The following is a 17100-nucleotide window of genomic DNA, read 5'->3' as shown; positions in this document are numbered from 1 at the left end:
GGTGCTCTGTCCTGTGCGGAGCCTCCCGACGCAAGGGGGCGCATTCTTCTCCTCGGCCCTGCCCCAGGAGCCGTTGGAATTTGAATCACCGGCGGGCTGAGGCCGGAAGCATTGACCCCCTAGCCAGGCATGGAGAGGCCGGGAGCCAGTGCTCGGTGCCCGGTGCAAGAGCAGCGTGCCCGTTGGGAGCGGAAACGCGCCTGCACTGCCCGGGAGCTGCTGGAGACCGAACGGCGCTACCAGGAACAGCTGGGGCTGGTGGCCACGGTGCGGGCTGCGCACGCCCTCCCGTTTGGGGCGGGGACCCCAGGGTATGGGAGGGTCTCCGCGAGGTCCGTGACCCCAAGTATAGTGGGCCTTGGATTGTCTGTCCTGCATAAAGGGAGCTCAGGCATTCTGCAGTTTCTAGCTGCGGCTTGGCGTTAGCTTCGTCTTCCTACAGAGTATATACCGGTATTCTCCTCCTGCAGTACTTCGTGGGGATTCTGAGAGCCAAGGGCACCCTGCGACCAGCGGAGCGCCAGGCCCTGTTTGGGCCCTGGGAGCTCATTTACGGCGCCAGCCAGTGAGTAGAAGGGGCGTGGGGAAAGAGAAGAGGGAGAATCCTGGCCTCTGGCAGTGCATGAAGCTTGGAGGGTGACCCGAGGTCAGATACGGAGTCTGCCAATTAACTCACCTGTGGTCTTGGCCCAGTGCCTTAACCTGCCCCGATTTCCCTCTGCAAAATGGGGTAATACCACTACCTCCGGGGCAAGGTTATGCGAATTAAATGAGGTGGTGCTTGCGTAGTTGTTGGACTGCTCTTTTACTGTCCTCACCCACGCAGAGAGCTGCTTCCCTACCTCGAAGGAGGGCACTGGGGACAGGGGCTGGAAGGCTTCTGCCCCCACCTGGAGCTCTACACCCAATTTGCTGCCAATGCAGAGAGGTCCCAGACCACCCTGCAGGTAACCTGAAGATGATCTCAAGTCCTTTCCCTCATCCCCTCTTGCCCCATACATTGCCTCTTCCTCTGGAGATACAAACTTCATTCATACTGTTACTACATTTATAGGGCCCTCTGGGTGCCCTGGTCTGTGCTAAGTTCCCTGTAGGGGTTCTCTCAGGAGCACACAGCTTACAGAGGGCTGGGCACGCAGATGGGTACAATATAAGGGGTGGCTTCTCCCCCTGCTGCCAACCCTTTCTTCATCACTCCAGGAACAACTAAAGAAAAATAAACGTTTCCGGAGGTTTGTGCGACTTCAGGAAGGCCGCCCTGAGTTTGGAAGCCTGCATCTTCAGGACCTGCTCCCTCTGCCTCTGCAGAGGCTCCAGCAGTGAGTAAATTCACCTTGACTCAGCCAACTTCTCTGAGTCTGTATGACTGCCGCTCTCAGCTTTGTGGGGTCTTATGGCTTCTCTCCCACTGCCTCTCTCTCTTCTGGGACAAACTGCTCCTAAGAACCTCACAAGAATACATGTGAACCCACTGGAGTACCTGGGGTCTGCAGCCTCAGGCCCTTAGCTGGGAATGTGGAACTCTACATTGAAGTGAGGGGCCTGTAATAGAGCTAGTGACAAGGTATCTGGAAGTTTGTTGAGATGAGAGGTTGGTCTAGCTTAGAATTTCTGTCCCTGGGGATGTTAAGAGCATATAGTGAGGTTGTCTGTAGCATCCTCCTTGGGTTAACTTCATCATGGGATGTAGACTCCCAAATTATGCTCAGTCTGCTCCTGACTCTTTGGTGTGGGATGGAAGAGGGCCATGGGGTATGAGCCTAAGTTCTGAGTCCCAGATGAAAGGGTGGGGCAGGGGGACACAATAATCTGAAGTAGATCTTTCCTGGCCTTGAACTGAAGTGTGTGTAGGGGGTGATATGTAGGTCAGGCAGAGGGAATTTTGCCCGCTCTGCTTCCCCTCATGGACTTCCACCTGTCTAACTCCAGGTATGAAAATCTTGTCATGGCTTTGGCTGAAAACACAGGTCCCAACAGCCCTGATCACCAACAGCTCACACGTATGTTCTTGCTCCTCTGAAACACAGGCAGGAGGCTGCCTCTCCTGTATCCCTTTCTGGTTCTGACCTCCAAGAATATCTGGTATGCCCCTATCTTCCACTGACATGTATACAATGTCCCTGTTGCCCTGCCTGCTCTTCAAGCGGTTAGACCCTAACCCTAGTCCCCTCCAGAATAGCCTTTCACCACCATCAGTCACCCACAGTCAAAGCTGTACTGGGAGTAGGGCTGGGGATGTTATTGCAGGGGCTGCCCGGCTGATCAGTGAGACTGCTCAGAGAGTCCACAGCATTGGTCAGAGACAGAAGAATGACCAGCACCTCCGGCGTGTTCAGGCTTTGCTCAGTGGCCGCCAGGCAAAGGGGCTTACCTCAGGTAGTCTGCACACTACTCCCCTTCTTCCCCCACTCCTCAATCCTCGAACTGCCCTTTTCTGACCCTCCTTTTTCTGTATTGCCAGCACATACACCCTATTTCCTCAGCCTCCCCTTCCCTCTGTTCCCATGGATCGTGGTCCTGGAGCAGCACCAGAGTAACAGCTCTCCCACCCCTCAGGTCGCTGGTTCCTACGTCAGGGCTGGCTACTGGTAGTGCCTCCCCGTGGGGAGCCTCGGCCCCGAATGTTCTTCCTCTTCTCTGATGTGCTCCTCATGGCCAAACCTCGACCCCCACTGCATCTGCTGCAGAGTGGCACCTTTGCCTGCCGTGCCCTCTACCCCATGGCCCAGTGTCAACTCCACAGGGTCTTTGGCCACTCAGGAGGCCCTTGTGGTGGACTGCTCAGTGTAAGTTATAGCCGGGAGCCCCAGGTCAGGTAGGAGAGGCTCAAAATAGACCTCAAACACCTGTGTACCTAATTTATCTCCTGGGCCTGGGCCCCCTTCAGAGGAACTAAGCCACCTATATTGAGATAACAGGAGTTTGGGGTTCATAGTTAGTTCTCATCTCAGCCTGAAATTACGTCCATGGAAACAGCAAGGCCTTCACCTTTAGCCTGGACCTTTCTGAACTGTGCACTAAGAGGTGATTTCTTCCCAGCTGTCCTTTCCCTGTGAGAAGCTACTGCTTATGTCTACAGACCAGGAAGAGCTGTTGCGCTGGCACCACAGTCTGACTTTGGCCATCAGGTAAGTTGTGTCTTCCCTCAGGAAGACCCACGAGCTAGAAATGAGCAGTTCTAATCCTATCTCAAGTCCTTCATCTGCTGGGCCGCCCCCACCCCCAATGCCATGAGGGATTTTGTCTTAATAGAGTGCTCATGCCAGTGCCTGAACTGACCATCTTCTCTCCACAGCAGCCAGAAGAGCTAGAGGAATCTTACAAATTCCAGAACCCAGGATACTTGAGGGATAGATCAGAGTCAGGAGTACAAAGAAATCTTCAGTACTAACCAAAACACAGAACGCTTCATGGTTTGAGAAGGGTCATTTTGTGTTTGTTTGGGACCAACCAGCTTCTAAAAATAAGGAAACAAAGTCCGACCCAACTGAACCTCTGCTGAACCACCCCCTCCGATACAGATGAGGGGCTTTGGGACTGATAAGCCCGGTGCTGTGTTTATAGCCGGTCGTTCATCAAGACTACAGCTTTGTAAACGTGGATGTTTTTATGTTGTATGCATTTCTATAATTTATTTTCCCATTGGATTTTAGTAAAGTGGTTTGTTTTTGTTTTCCTTTTTGGAAAGGCCTCTCTATCTCAGCTCTGGGATTTGAGAAAGAGGGTTTTTTGTGCCAGGAAGGCTGGCATGATGGTGGTGGCCTCAGGAATACAAGGAAAAGAACTAGAGCTCCCTCTATCTATCAGCTCTCACACTGGAAGGTGGCCTCGTTTTGTCCTAATAAGGGAAGCTTTTCAAGAAGGCCCAGTTGTTCTTGGGCACCTAGTATGGGTGTGTGTATGGCCAGCTGGAATGGAAAAAGCACACAGGAATATCCAGTCACAAGAACAGACTTTGTTTTACTAAACCTTCAGCTGTCGTTCCTCCTCCCAGGCGGGGACTGGGGCCGCGGCCCTTCCCACAGCCTTGCTGCATCTTCTCCTTAGCCCCTGCTCCACTTCCCAGGGAGGAGCTAGGTTCCTTGTCTCTGTGCTCCAGTTCAAGGGCTCCTCCCAGGCCAGACTGTCACCAGCCTCCTCCTCCTCCTCCTCTATACATAAGTCCTCAGGAAAGGGTATGCTGGCCTCTGTGAGGGGAAAGATCAGGAATATTCCTGTCTCAGAAACGGTTGCTACCTCCACCAGACTCTCACCTCCCAACCTTTTACCTGGTTCTGGAACCTCCACACCCTTGTTTGGCTTGCTCTCTTGTAGCAGCTGGTGGATGGTCTGAAGCTTCATGTTCAGAAGCTCCTGCTGGGCTCCAGCCAGGGTAGTCACACTGCAGAAATATCCACTCAGAGGCTACCCAGTACGTGTCCCCACCTCTGCCACCTATCACAAGTTCCTCTGGCCACAGGCTCATTGCTCTTCTTACCGCTCAAAAAGGGGGTCCAGCTGGGCCATCAGATTGTTCAGGTGTTGCTCTGTCTGGGCCAGCTGTTGTGTCAACTGGGCCAACTGTTGCTCTGGGGGTAAGGGAGAAAGGAGAGCAATGGTTATTTATACCTTCTGCTGTCCCCTGATCCCCCACCAAACACAGACTTGTGCAAAACCCACCTGACTGCAGTGATTCTTTCTTGCCTGCCTCCTCTTGGAGAACAGCATTCTCATCTTTCCCCTGCTGTAGAAGGAGGAGAGGGCTATACTGCAGCAACAAGGTTCTCCATCACCTCAGTCTCCAAAGCCAGCAAGACGTGGATAATTTGTAGAGAAAGCTATGGGGTCTTTACTTCAGAGAATCACAATCACATCTAATCAAGCTCCTCACCTGTGACCTGAAGCAGGTCAGTATGCCCCCCCTCCACAGTCACTGAGTCTAAAGAAACACCTCCGGGAATGAGCAGCTGTCTCCAATTTGATAAAGCTCTGGTTGTTAGTTTATATACAAAACCAAAAATTGTCCTTCATGTCTCTTCTTTCCATAGTGCCTTCCAAAATCCTGTCTTTTCAACATCATAGCCACTCAGGAATTGGAAGACCATCTTCCTTGCCCACTGCCCTTCCCCATTGTCTTCTCTGGGTTAATAATGCCAACTTTATTCAGTTGGTGCTCATTTGACATGGTTTTCTCTGGTTGCTCTACTGAGCACATAATACTCTTAAGTAGCACCTTGAAGAGAATAAAATTCTCCACGAGTGTTGTGAGCAGAAGATATGGTGCAATACCTTGTTGCTAGCATTGATTTGGGAAGTGGGAAGTTGTTACATCACACAACTGAACTTTATTATTCAACTAATGAACTTCCAACTTAAGTTTCGTCCAGACAGTACGTGGGTCCAAAAATAGAATAGATTATCATTTCTCGTTAAATGTCATCAGTGAATCCGGTCCCTCATCCTAGCCTGTCCATGATTCTATTTGGAATCATGATTAGCTATCCTTTTTAATTTCGTATCCTCTCCAAATTGGTTCAGCCCCCTATTTCCCAATGCAAATAAGTAATAGGGCCGGGGTTGAAGACAGAGCCCTGGGAGGTACTACTTTCCATTTCAACTATTTCAATACACCAAAATGTTCTGTCAGTTCACATTTCAGGGCCTCCTTTCTAAGGTGAACATGAAACTGCTTGGTACCTTGAACACTGGCTACAGCAATCCACACCTTGTGTCAAGACGAATCCTACCAGGAGCCACTTTTGTAGTATGGATATTTAGCTGTTGGGTTCAAATCCCAGCCCTACTAGTTACTACTTGCTCGGTAAGTTTGAGCAAGTGACTTAATCTCTTCATTATATTGTCGGGAGGATTAAATGTGGTGGTCGTTATTTATTTACAATTTACCAAATGCCCTTCACATCCGCTACCTCGATGGGTGCTTAAAATAACCCCATAATGTTGGGAAGCCAAGGAACTCTACTATATTCGTTTACAGACGGAAGGATGTGTCTTGTTCATGGTACCATAGCGCCCTCATGGGAAATTCAGGCCCGGGGTATCCCACCCCTGGTCGTCCCGCACCTGCAAACACTTGTACAGCACAAAAGCCACGACAGCTGCGGTGTACAGCGCCCCCAGAGGCAGAGCCCCGGCCCGGGCCCGCTCGCGCTGGTCCTTGGGCGGCGGCCGTCGCCGGGGTTCCGCGGCCTCAGGGCCGACCTGGAAGGGGTCTCCTGCGGAGGAGGGCAGAGGCGGGTCAGTAGGGCTGGGGCCTGGGACCCGTGGGCAGTCCTAGCCTCCCTCCAGTAGCCCTCGCTGATACCTGGGTGTGCCCGGAGGTCGGGGCTGGAGCGGTCTCCGAGGACCCCGGGCAGTGCAGACACAAGTAGCAACCCCAGCACACCCACACATGGAACCGAGTCCGCCATTGCAGACCACAGAATGACGGCCCCGGGCGGCGCCAGCGTTGTCCGGGAGCACCAGCGCGCATGCGTACACGGAGCGGTGTGTGTGGGTCCTGCTCGCGGCTGCACTGGGAGGCCACGCCCACTCAGCGTGTGGGCGGGGCAGACTTATTAGCATAGGACTTTTGCCCTGCTTTCCTAAATTAATTCATTTCTTATCTAGTTAGGAATCCTATTAATCAGAAAGATTCTAGAAGTCTACAGTCTTGTAAGATTATGCTGGAAAGTCGTTTTTATTTCTTATGCTACCAATCTATTCACCCTAACCATTTGATGAATACCGTCTTGGACCTATAAAAGAGTAGAGCCTGTACACCATTGCACACAGTTCGTGCTGAAGGCCTGTTTCCTAGGCTACAAACGGGGGACATGTTCCTTATTAACGCCTAGGGGAAAGTCCCCGGACCGCGGGCAGAGAGTGCCACGTGCATGCGCGCGTAGACCTTCCCTGTGTTTCACTGTAAAGTCCGCTAAGAAGCGACCCCCCCCCCCTCCGTGTACGGCGTGGGGGAGCTGAGCGGCGTGTTGCAGGGGTGTGTCCTCAGTCAGCTCTCCTAGTTACGCAGGCAGTGCGTTTGTGCGCACCAACCACACGGGGCTCATTCTCAGTGCGGCTGTAGTTTTGGTATATGCCACAGACATTTAGACTTTAGCTGGGACGCGTGGGGATCACCCTGGCATCGTCTAAGCCCCTCGGCAGGGCTCCTGCAGCCATTGAAACACCTCTTCCTCGTGTGGCTTAACACATTAAACAAAAAATTTTTAACGCTGAGAGAGAGACAGCGCACGAGCAAGGGAATGGCAAGAGAGAAGAGAGAGAAAATCCCAAGCAGACTCCCTTTGGTCAGTGGAGAGCCTGAGGCTCGAACCCATAAACCGTGAGATTATGCCCTGAGCCATAATGGGGGGGAGGGGCGGACACTTTTTTTTTTTGTATCGCTATTATATATACATATATTTTGCAATTCCCTTTTCTTGCCACGGCCTTTTCTTCTCTACCTTCTCCAATGGGCAAAAATGCCTGTAATAGCCACTATTTATTGTGTACCATGGCACATAGTAGAATGTGGACTGATAGCCTGGACTAGCATCCTGCCTCCCCTATGAAAGCTAAATGACTTTGGTCAAGTTACTTAATTCTCTCTGTGCCTTAGTTTCTACTCTGAGGAGTTTCCATTCCTCAGTGTGATAACGTAGTGATAACACAGATTTACCTCACTGCTGTTATGATGATTAAGGGGGATAATTCAAGTAAAATGCTTAGAATCGTGCCTACTTACTAGTGATTTTAACTTGAGCAGCTGCTTTGAGCCAGGCACTTGAAATTATAACTCCTGGGCACCTTCCACTGAAACTTACTTTCTGTACAGTCAATGACTATATGTACAACCTTCATATCTCAAATTGTGTTTCCTTCATTCAGAACCCTTAACTTCTTTTTAAAAATTTTTTTTTAACATTTATTTTTGAGACAGAGAGAGACAGAGCATGAACGGGGGAGGGGCAGAGAGAGAGGGAGACACAGAATCGGAAGCAGGCTCCAAGCTCTGAGCCATCAGCCCAGAGCCCCACGCGGGGCTCGAGCTCACGGACCGCGAGATCGTGACCTGAGCTGAAGTCGGACGCCCAACCGACTGAGCCACCCAGGCGCCCCCAGAACCCTTAACTTCTAATTTATTCATTAGTGCAACTATTGTACTTTCTTCAAACTGATGAAATTTGAAGTGGGGTTCATGAGAGAACAGCTAAGAAAAAAATTCTTGAGACATTTTTGGTGCAAAAAGGTGATTTTATTATAGCATGGGGATGGTGCAGAAAGAACTGTACTGGGATTGTTAAGGAGTGACTTGATTATATACTTTTAAGTTTGTGGAGGGAAGGGGCATAGAGGTAAAGTAAGTTTCTAAGGAATTTTGAAGCAAGGCTTTCAGGACCTTGAGGGGCTAGTTGCTGTTAAGTAAGGTCACTTTTAGCGTTTAATAAAATACAAACTTTAAGGCACTAAGGCAGCTACGAGTTCTTTGAGGAAGGTCACGCTCTGCATGTTTCAGGTATCTATCAGTGGGCTTGCAAGCTGTAAGGAAATTTGAACTATATTTTTCTTGCCTTTGTTTCCCTGATCAAAACCACTATCACATGTCAATTATATCTTAATAAAATTGGAAAAAATCCATTTTGGTTTATTAAAATCAGTTAATTAAAAGTCAATTATTCTATGAAAATTGCTTATAAAAAGAAAATACTGCTAGACTGTTAATTGCAGGAGAGCAGGGGCCATATTTCTTTTCTTTATCATTTTATCCCTATAGCTAAGTATAGCACCTGGTGCTAGCCGGCACTCAATGAATCCTTGTTGAAAGAAATATGATCCCGGGTCATGATCTCACAGCTTGTGAGTTCGAGCCCCACGAGGGGCTCTGTGCTGACAGCCTGGAGACTGGAGCCCGCTTCAGATTCTGTGTCTCCATCTCTTCCCCTCCTTCACTCACGCTCTCTCTCTTTCCTTCAAAAATAAACATAAAAAAAATTAAAAAAAAGAGAAAGAAATATGACCCAACAGGTAAATATAATTAAGCTCTTTTAAAGAATTATGAAACAAAGGTTCAGGAAGGTTGAGTAAGTTAATCAGGTACAATACAGGTAAGAGGCAAGTCAGAGATTCCAACTCATTTCTGTCTCCCTATCAGGCACCTCATATCATCCCAACCCCCAGCTCTTCCACCCAGGACTTCTCCAGGCAGACTTGGGTAGTTTCCCTGTGTTCCACGCTGCCTTTTAATTGTCTGGGATACACAGGGTCGTGTTCCTAATTAGATCAAGAGCACTTTGAGGAAGAAAACCATTTCCCACTCACAATTTTATCTCCAAAGCTTGGCACATAAGCAAGCAATCAGCATGTGTGACTTAAATGAATGAAGTATATGTATGCTAATGAAATGAATGGAATAAGAGTGTATCTTCTTGTTCTTCCAGAAAGGTAAGGGGCAGGGTAGAGAGGAGAGACCCACACTCAGGGGAGTTGTCATAGTTTAGCTGATGATCAGGAGGCAGCCTGGTTGCAGAGCAGTGTAGTCCAAACCTTGAACCTAAGCCAACTGGCACAGTCAATGTAAACAGGTGGTTCAGGCCAGGTATAATATAATAAATGGTCCTCAACTGATCATTGCCTTTAGGGAATTTGGCCAGACATATCACTGACATCTGGTCTAAGGAACTTGAAATCCTTCTTCCCATGTCAATAGCATCCCATGTGGTTGGTCTATATCTGGGTAGGGCAGGTACACTACTCCCTGAAGTGAACAAGTGCAAAGACATGGCTCAGTTTCCCAGGATAGTACTGGGGCAGAGGTTTCTTTAATTCAAGTAACTCTTGAGATTGACAGTTCTTAGGGACAGTTTGGATGAAGTGGGTCTGGAGCAGAGAATTTAAATTTCCTCTATCCCCTAAACTATTATACCAGTAATAATGACAATGGTGATCTTATCCCCTACAGTCAGCCTTAGGGTGTGGTGGGATTGTAGGTATCGGGAGGCCTCCCCGTCCCATTCCTCTTTGCAGCATGCTCAGTGAGGAATACATTCTCTTGCATGGGTCTCAGAGTTGGAGAGAAAAGGCAGACACCTGTGGCAGAAGGGAATCTCTGTCATAAGGTGTGGCTTCCTTGTCTTGTTCCTGCCTCATGCTACTTTGTCCCCTGCGAGTCTTTATGGGCTTACCTGCACAGCGGCACATAATCTCAGGCCTGCATCTCTTCTGGCCAAAGGGGGTACAGGGCCACAAAGGGTGGGGGCGGAAGCCTGGAAGCTGCTGGGTGGCGCAGGTGCAGGCACAGGGCGGTGTCTTTGTTCTTGCACTCATCCATCCCCTCCCCCTTCCTCCCCGGAAACCAGTGACTCTGCCACCACCAGTACTGGAGATGCTGAGCTGTGGGGGCCGGGCCCAGGGAGGGGTGAGAGTGAAGGGGCCTGCAGCGGCTATCAGGTCGTAAACCAGGCTGACCCTTCGGCACAGGACTTGCAGACTTGGCTCCCACATCAGCAGTCATGAGGAGCAGATGTGACAATTACACTTCGGATCAGCTAGTGCCCGGTGAGCTGGGCGGGGCAGGGGCAGGGGGAGGGGTCACATGGTCCCATGTCCCACTTGCTAGGACCTGGAGGGTTGCGTTGGGCAGTAATGCCATCCATCCTCTGGCATCCACAGGAATCCCCTCCATTGCCCAGGCCTGGGGACTATGGGCCCTCTTAGTGGCGGCGATGCTGCTGCTTCTCATCTCACTGGCTGCGCACTTGTTCCGATGGACTAGTGGCCGAAGCCAGAGCCACCCAGGACAGAGACGGTGAGTAGGGGACAACAGAGATAGGTGATCAAGAGTTCCTCCTTACCAAGAAGTCCCCACTCATCCTCTAATCTCTGTCTTGCAGCCCTGGAGGGTCTGTGGAAGAGGTCCCTCTGTATGGGAACCTGCATTATCTTCAGACTGGTAGGAAGCTGACAGAGGGGAGGGGCACAGAGGCCACGCACGTCCTGGGTGGGTGGGATAAGGGACTGCAGGAGGAGGAACAAGAAGTAACCAGATCACTACTGTTCCCTGTCCCAGGTCGGCTGTCTCAGGAACCAGGGCCAGATCAGCAGGATCCAACGCCTAGAGGCCCCAGCACGGTGAGTCATTTGTGGTGAGGAAGAGGGGAGGGAAGGAAGTGGGGGCTTTTCCAAGGGTCCAGTGAACTTCTAACAGCTTTGAATCTCTAGGCTGCAGAGGAAGTGATGTGCTATACCAGCCTGCAGTTGCGGCCTTCTCAGGGCCGTATCCCCAGCCCTGGAACCCCCATCAAGTACTCAGAGGTGGTGCTGGATTCTGAGCCAAAGCCCCAGGCCTCAGGCCCTGAGCCTGAGCTCTACGCCTCAGTATGTGCCCAGACCCGCAGAGCGCGGACTTCCTTCCCAGACCAGGCTTATGCCAATAGCCAGCCTGCACCCAGCTGAGATGGAGGGCCTGGCAGAGTGGGGCAAGCATCGCCCCAGCCTCCATTAGCCTACTGCTACCCTGTCCCTGGAATGACTGTTTCCCAGCTGCCCCCCACCCCCACCCAAGACATGCAGCCATTGCCCAGTCACAGGAGGTAACGTTCCCCAAACTTCCTATCTGAGTTATGAGGGAGACATCTCAGGGGAACAGTAAGTAGGTCCCCAGTTTCTTGGGGAGGGAGGAAACAAAGGCAGTGGCCCCCTCTCCATCCACCTCCCCCCATCTATTACTCTAAGGCCCCAAGCTCCTAGGTTCTCACTTCCTCCTCCTTGTGGATTTTAACCAGATTCTCCACTTCCGCTCCTTTAAAGTCTACCCCTAACACTTCAGTGTTCCCTCGGACACAGGAAGTGGGCAGTGGTGGAAAGGGGAACAGCCTGAGAAGACAAGGATGGGTATACTCCTCAGGAGCCCATAGTCTGGAGGGATCCTGGAATCTAGTGACCTGAGGAACCCAAGCCTGGCTTCTTATCTAAGAACACTGGCAGGAGAATACCAGTCCACATCCTGCTGCCTCTGTTGTGTCCCCAAGTTTTCAAATAAAACTTCTACGTCTCAGAAAGTGTTTAGATTTTTATCTAGAGGGCTAGAGAACTGCAGCAGGCCCCACATTGTAGGGGTGTGAGCTTTGCTGTCTGCACAGAGCACTTCCGGGGGCACCTAGCTGGGGAAGATGGACCAAGCTGGGGTCGGTGGCATCAACAGTGCCAAGGGTGGGTGCTGGGGTGGAGGCAAGAGCCCTGCTCCTCAAGCTGCTGCTAGAACATTGCCAGGATGTGCAGTCACCCCACTCCCATCACCTGGAGCTCACCAGCCCCCAACCTACTCTCCCCATGGCCTCCATGACTGCGTTGCCACCAGCCACAACCTCAGGTCTACCACAACCCATCTTCTTACGGCCTCTGTAGAGGCAAGTGTGGCTTGACAGACCTTTCGGAGGCTTCACGGGTAGAAGACAGTGGAAGCCGAGGCTTCTACTTCTGAAATTCTCTCCTTCCCACTCACAGTCTCGGAGAAAAGCAGAAGAGGGAACGGTGCGCCTGAGTCCAGCCTGGTGATCCCAATGAGATGGGGGACCCTCTGCACACACACAGAATAACCCAAATGTCCCGGGGTTTCTGGACCTCTGAGGACCCCAACATAGACCTCCCCCGGATGAGGCCCCGGTCGCGGTAAAGAGCAGGCAGCTGAGGCTGTGTGGGAGGGAAGGTGGCTTCCGGGGCCTGCACTGGATGCAGGGAACCACTGGCAGCGGGATGTGGGGTTCTGAGAATTGCTAGTCTGAAGACTGCTCAAGGTGTCCGCGGTCTGGGGTACGTGAGAGCCTGACTCTGTAAGAGAAGGGATTTGGGGTCCCCCAACCTCTGTGACCAGCCGGAAATTGCAGCCGAGCCAGTACCACCACCAACCCAGGCCTTAAACTCCGCCCCCACACCAGCTTCCCTTGTCTGCTGAGGTCTCCGCCAGCTCACGATCGAACTCCGAGCGCCCCCGCCAGGCACCATACGGGCCTGCCACGACCTCTGCGCATGCGTACAGCTTCCCCTCCGCGGCATGCTGGGAAATGTAGTCCCGACAGTTCCGTTCCCCACCCCCCCAATCCAACCCCCCCACACCCCCCGCGCCGAGTTTAGCCCTGAACTTCGCTGAGCGCCAAACTTGCGGTTCCCTGATCCCTACAACCTTTCAATTTTTCTCACTGTCTTGTCTATCACCGAGGTTCGTGCCCTAGCATAGGCCCTCAGGCCCTCAGGCCAGGACTGTGGCAACTTACTCATTGATCCCTGTATCTGGGAAATATAATTTGGGGAAGCCGGATCCACCTCAGACACCTTCCGAGGACTCCCATGCCTCATCTCTCTAGCTGGTCAACTCCTTTCCCAAATACCTGGTAGTTCTCTCCCCTTCTGTAGCTCCAGGAGTGCATTCCTTAGTGGCCTCCCTTCCCTGACTGGTTATGATTCCAGCCATAAGAAGTGCCCTGTTCCTGGCAAATTCCCAGGGGCGGATCATTAGGGGAAGCCACTCTGGAGCCCCAGCTTTCTCCCTCTTCCTGAAATTCCAGCTAAGAGGATAGAGGATAAGCCTAAGATCTGAAGAGGAAGGGTCTTTGGGACGGCCAAATGCTCAAAGATTGGAAGTTCTTAAGGAATTACTTATAGGTGGGCGGGGCGTAGGAAGCCATCCAGCCAAGACCCCTCCCATTTTTGGCCTTGCTCTGTACTCCGTCAAGAAGAGTCTAAACTTCCAAGCTTGTTTTGGCCCTAAGGAGGGAAACAGAGCTGGGACATGGAGAGAGACCAAGTCTTAATGACTTCATTTGAACCTTGGAATCAGACATGACCAGAGCTAGATCTGCCTTCTGAACTTTTTGGTTATGTAAGCTAATGCATTCTCTTTTTTTTTGCTTAAGTCATTCTAAGTTAGATTTTCTATCTCTTGCAACCACGAGTTCTGACTAATTCTGTGGGGGGAAAGACCAGCACACCAGGGCCAGCGGAAGATGCTGAACCTCTGAGATCTTCCCTTATTGCTCAACTCCTCCACCAGCCACCCTCCTCTGCCTTACTTAAATGTACTATTGTTCCATTTGACCCTAAAATATTTTGCCTAGTGTGTGCCTCTTTCCAGGTTTTTAAATATCTAGAATTCTATAACTGGGAGGAGGCTGACAGATCTGGCCCAAGCTTATACCCACTGCAGGAACCACTCTACCAACTTCTTAAACATTTCCAGAAATAGGGACCTCGCTACCTTACAAGCACTCCTCTCCAGTCTTTCTTTTTGAGAGAACTTTTTTTTTTTTTAATTTGGAGCCAAAATCTGCCCCCCTATTATTTTTGTCATCAATTCTGCCTCCTGAGCTACAATCATACAAGCACACTTCTCCCTCCTGTACATGACAGCTCTGATGGATGGCCTAAGTTTTTTTTTCCCCCACCTTCCCAGGAAAAGCTCTCTAGAGTTCCTTTTACAGACCTTATGTGAAGTCTACTCATCATTCCCACTGTTTTGCTTGAGCAGAGTCTCTCTTTTTTTAATTTACTTTTTATTTTTTAAGAGAGAGTGTGAAAGTATGAACAGGGAAGGGACAGAGGAAGAGGGAGAGAGAGAATCTTAAGCAGGCTCCATTCTCAAGCAGAGCCGGATGTGGGGCTTGATCTCACAACCCTGGGATCAGGACCTAGCCAAAATCAAGAGTCAGATGCTTAACCAACTGAGCCACCTAGGTGCCCAAGCAGAGTCTCTCTCAAAGTATTATGCTAAGAAGTGAATATAGTACTGACAGCACACAGTGGAGAACCCATCTCTTCATTGGGCACTAAGTCTATGGGCTTTGTTTGTAAGGAATACACTCCTTTAGCCTAGCTTAAAAGTGAAGGGGTGTTTACTTTTAGGACACCTGGGCAATTAACAAGCTGAATGGAGTGGGAATCACCGAATAGTGGATATCGTATGTTTGGGCATCTGCAGACTGTTGTTATTGGATTTCAGATCTCAGATCTCAGCATCATTGGGGACCTTGGAGAAAGGAGTACATGGGTCTTCCCACTCCTGCTCCTCCTGTCCCATAACTCAGATACTCTCTCTGACAGAGTTTCTGCTTCTTTTATTTATTCCTAATTTTTTCCCAGTTTGCTAACTTGCTTCCTCATCTTCTACTGTAAATTCTCTACTTCTTGTTTTTGCTTCCTTCACAACAGCTTCATATTTTCTCCCCTATCTCATGATCTCAGCTAAATGTTTAATTACTGAGCACTGAGCAATAGTGCTCAGTACTGCACTGAGTACTGAGCAATAGTGTGAGCACATGCGTTATAAAAATCAAATAGAATCGAAAGGTATACAACAGTGGTTCTCAGACAGAAGTGATTTTGCCCCTCAAGAGACATTTGGCAACGTCCAGAGACATGTTTAGTTGTCACAGCTGGGGAGCGAGTGCTATTGATATATAGTGGGTAGAGGCCAGGGATGCTGCTGAACATCCTACAACACACAGGTCAGCCATTCATCGTACAGAATTTCTGTCCCCAAAAGTTGAAAGTGCTGAGGTTGAGGGGCACCTGGGTGGTTCAGTCAGTTGAGTGTCCAACTTTGGCTCAGGTTGTAATCTTGCAGTTTGTGAGTTCAGACCCTGCATCAGGCTCTCTGCTGTCAGTGCAGAGCCCACTTCAGATCCTCTGTCCCCCTCTCTTTCTGCCCCTCCCCTGCTCAAGTGCGCATACACTCTCTCTTTCTCTCTCTCTCTGTCTCAAAAATAAAGAAACATTAATGAAAAAAAAAGTGCTGGGCGCCTGGGTGGCTCAGTCAGTTAAGTGTCCGACTTCGGCTCAGGTCATGATCTCATGGTTCCTGAGTTTGATCCCCACATTGGGTGTATGAGAGTCTGGGTATATGGAAACCCTCTCCATTCCACAATCCCTGATGACTCCCAGCTATAGAGGACGAACTTTAAATGGGCTCTTCTGAGTTCCTGGCAGAGAGAATTTCCTGCAGACCAGTTTCTGGAGGACAGCCTCAGAGCCAAGAACAAGGACCTTCAGGAAGGCAGCAAGTCCCAGAAACAGCCGACTTCCCAGGAACAATCAGTGGCTTTGCTGAATCTTTCCAGCTCTCTGAAAAACTAATGGTGGGTTGAAATTCTCGGCCTTTGAGGCCAGGAGAATGCAGACAAACCAGAAGGCAGAGAGACCTGCTGGAGGGAACAAGTGATCTCTGACTGAATGAGAGCCTGGAGGAGATATGTGTGAAGGTCAAACACAAAAGATTTCCCTGAACTAGAAAATGTGATATCAGAACTAGAAATTTCCATACATAAATCAAAGGAGAGGATGGTTACTCCTAAACCCCAAAAGAGGTCCAGAAAATTAAACAGATGAAATATCTCAAAACATGTAACAAAAATATGGAAATGCAAATTATGTGGTGAAAGATGAGAGACTGAACCAGACCCAGGAGATTTAGCCTGCAAATTCTGTGAGTTCCAGGAGAAAAGGAACAGTAGAGAAGAGGTTATGATTAAATAATAGGTGAAATTTCCCTGAGCTGAAGAAAGACAGCCCTATACAGGTTAAAATTCCTGAACTCTAAGGATAAGGGAAATCTTACACATTTCCAAGCAGAAAGAAAGTTCTTTCTTCTTATGCAACCCTGGAAGTTAAAAGACAGCAAAACTGAATGTGAGTTAATGGAAGAAAAGGCCTTCAACCAGGGCCTAGCTAAAGAAGGAAAGAAAGATATTTGAAGATTTGCAAAAATTAGTCAGTATCTCATCTGAGAAACACTTTTAAGAAAAGACTCTAATGAAACAACAAATGAATTAGAACAGACTTCAAGATAGGGGAAGGTCAAGGGAAGAGGAAAGAAAACGGTGGAGTGCAACGAACCATGATCTATATATTTATATCTATATTTCTATATATGTATAGTACATCATATAAATGCTAAAACTCTTGAAACAGAAGGAACACATACATTGTAAAGGAACTTCTAATAGGGACTGAATCATCTCAAGAAAACTCTGGAATCAGGTGGTGAGGGTAAGTCAAAGGTAAGTGTTCCAAGGATCTGGGGTGGTGGGGGGGAAGGAGGAGGAAAGGTAGTGAAAGTAGTCTAAAGACCATTTC

General features: G+C 49.7%; 3 protein-coding genes across 6 annotated transcripts; 2 read left to right on the top strand and 1 right to left on the bottom strand.

The window, feature by feature from the left end:
- Positions 1-59: 59 nt before the first annotated feature.
- Positions 60-3673, top strand: ARHGEF39 (Rho guanine nucleotide exchange factor 39). Its single transcript, XM_019454561.2, has 9 exons — positions 60-267; positions 471-565; positions 827-947; positions 1201-1319; positions 1930-2000; positions 2248-2376; positions 2557-2786; positions 3040-3128; positions 3296-3673. The coding sequence occupies exons 1-9, from the start codon at positions 130-132 to the stop codon at positions 3309-3311; spliced, it is 1008 nt and encodes a 335-aa protein (XP_019310106.1). The 5' UTR covers positions 60-129; the 3' UTR covers positions 3312-3673.
- Positions 3674-3935: 262 nt separating this feature from the next.
- CCDC107 (coiled-coil domain containing 107) lies at positions 3936-6471 on the bottom strand. 2 transcript variants are annotated; one of them, XM_019454570.2, is made up of 6 exons: positions 6302-6471; positions 6061-6212; positions 4660-4720; positions 4478-4568; positions 4269-4381; positions 3936-4187 (listed from the first exon to the last, which is right to left on the bottom strand). In XM_019454570.2, exons 1-6 carry the CDS (start codon positions 6405-6407, stop codon positions 3964-3966), a joined length of 747 nt encoding a protein of 248 aa, XP_019310115.2. In that variant the 5' UTR covers positions 6408-6471; the 3' UTR covers positions 3936-3963. The 2 variants fall into 2 exon arrangements, with proteins under 2 accessions (XP_019310115.2, XP_019310114.2); XM_019454569.2 differs by having other exon boundaries at positions 4660-4723; positions 6302-6470.
- A 311-nt stretch (positions 6472-6782) lies between these two features.
- Positions 6783-12035, top strand: SIT1 (signaling threshold regulating transmembrane adaptor 1). Of its 3 annotated transcripts, none has more exons than XM_053908087.1 (6): positions 6783-7286; positions 10335-10533; positions 10648-10783; positions 10869-10927; positions 11045-11106; positions 11197-12035. In XM_053908087.1, exons 2-6 carry the CDS (start codon positions 10488-10490, stop codon positions 11428-11430), a joined length of 537 nt encoding a protein of 178 aa, XP_053764062.1. In that variant the 5' UTR covers positions 6783-7286; positions 10335-10487; the 3' UTR covers positions 11431-12035. The 3 variants fall into 3 exon arrangements, with proteins under 3 accessions (XP_053764062.1, XP_019310117.1, XP_053764061.1); XM_019454572.2 differs by having other exon boundaries at positions 6783-7321; positions 10456-10533; XM_053908086.1 differs by having other exon boundaries at positions 6783-7321.
- The last annotated feature ends 5065 nt before the right edge of the window (positions 12036-17100 follow it).

Source organism: Panthera pardus, unplaced genomic scaffold (genome assembly GCF_024362965.1).
Source record: "Panthera pardus isolate Hobbes unplaced genomic scaffold, ASM2436296v1 HiC_scaffold_20, whole genome shotgun sequence".
In the NCBI taxonomy this organism is placed as follows: domain Eukaryota; kingdom Metazoa; phylum Chordata; class Mammalia; order Carnivora; family Felidae; genus Panthera; species Panthera pardus.
Note: the sequence above shows the minus strand (reverse complement) of the source record. Positions and strands in the feature narration are given on the sequence as shown.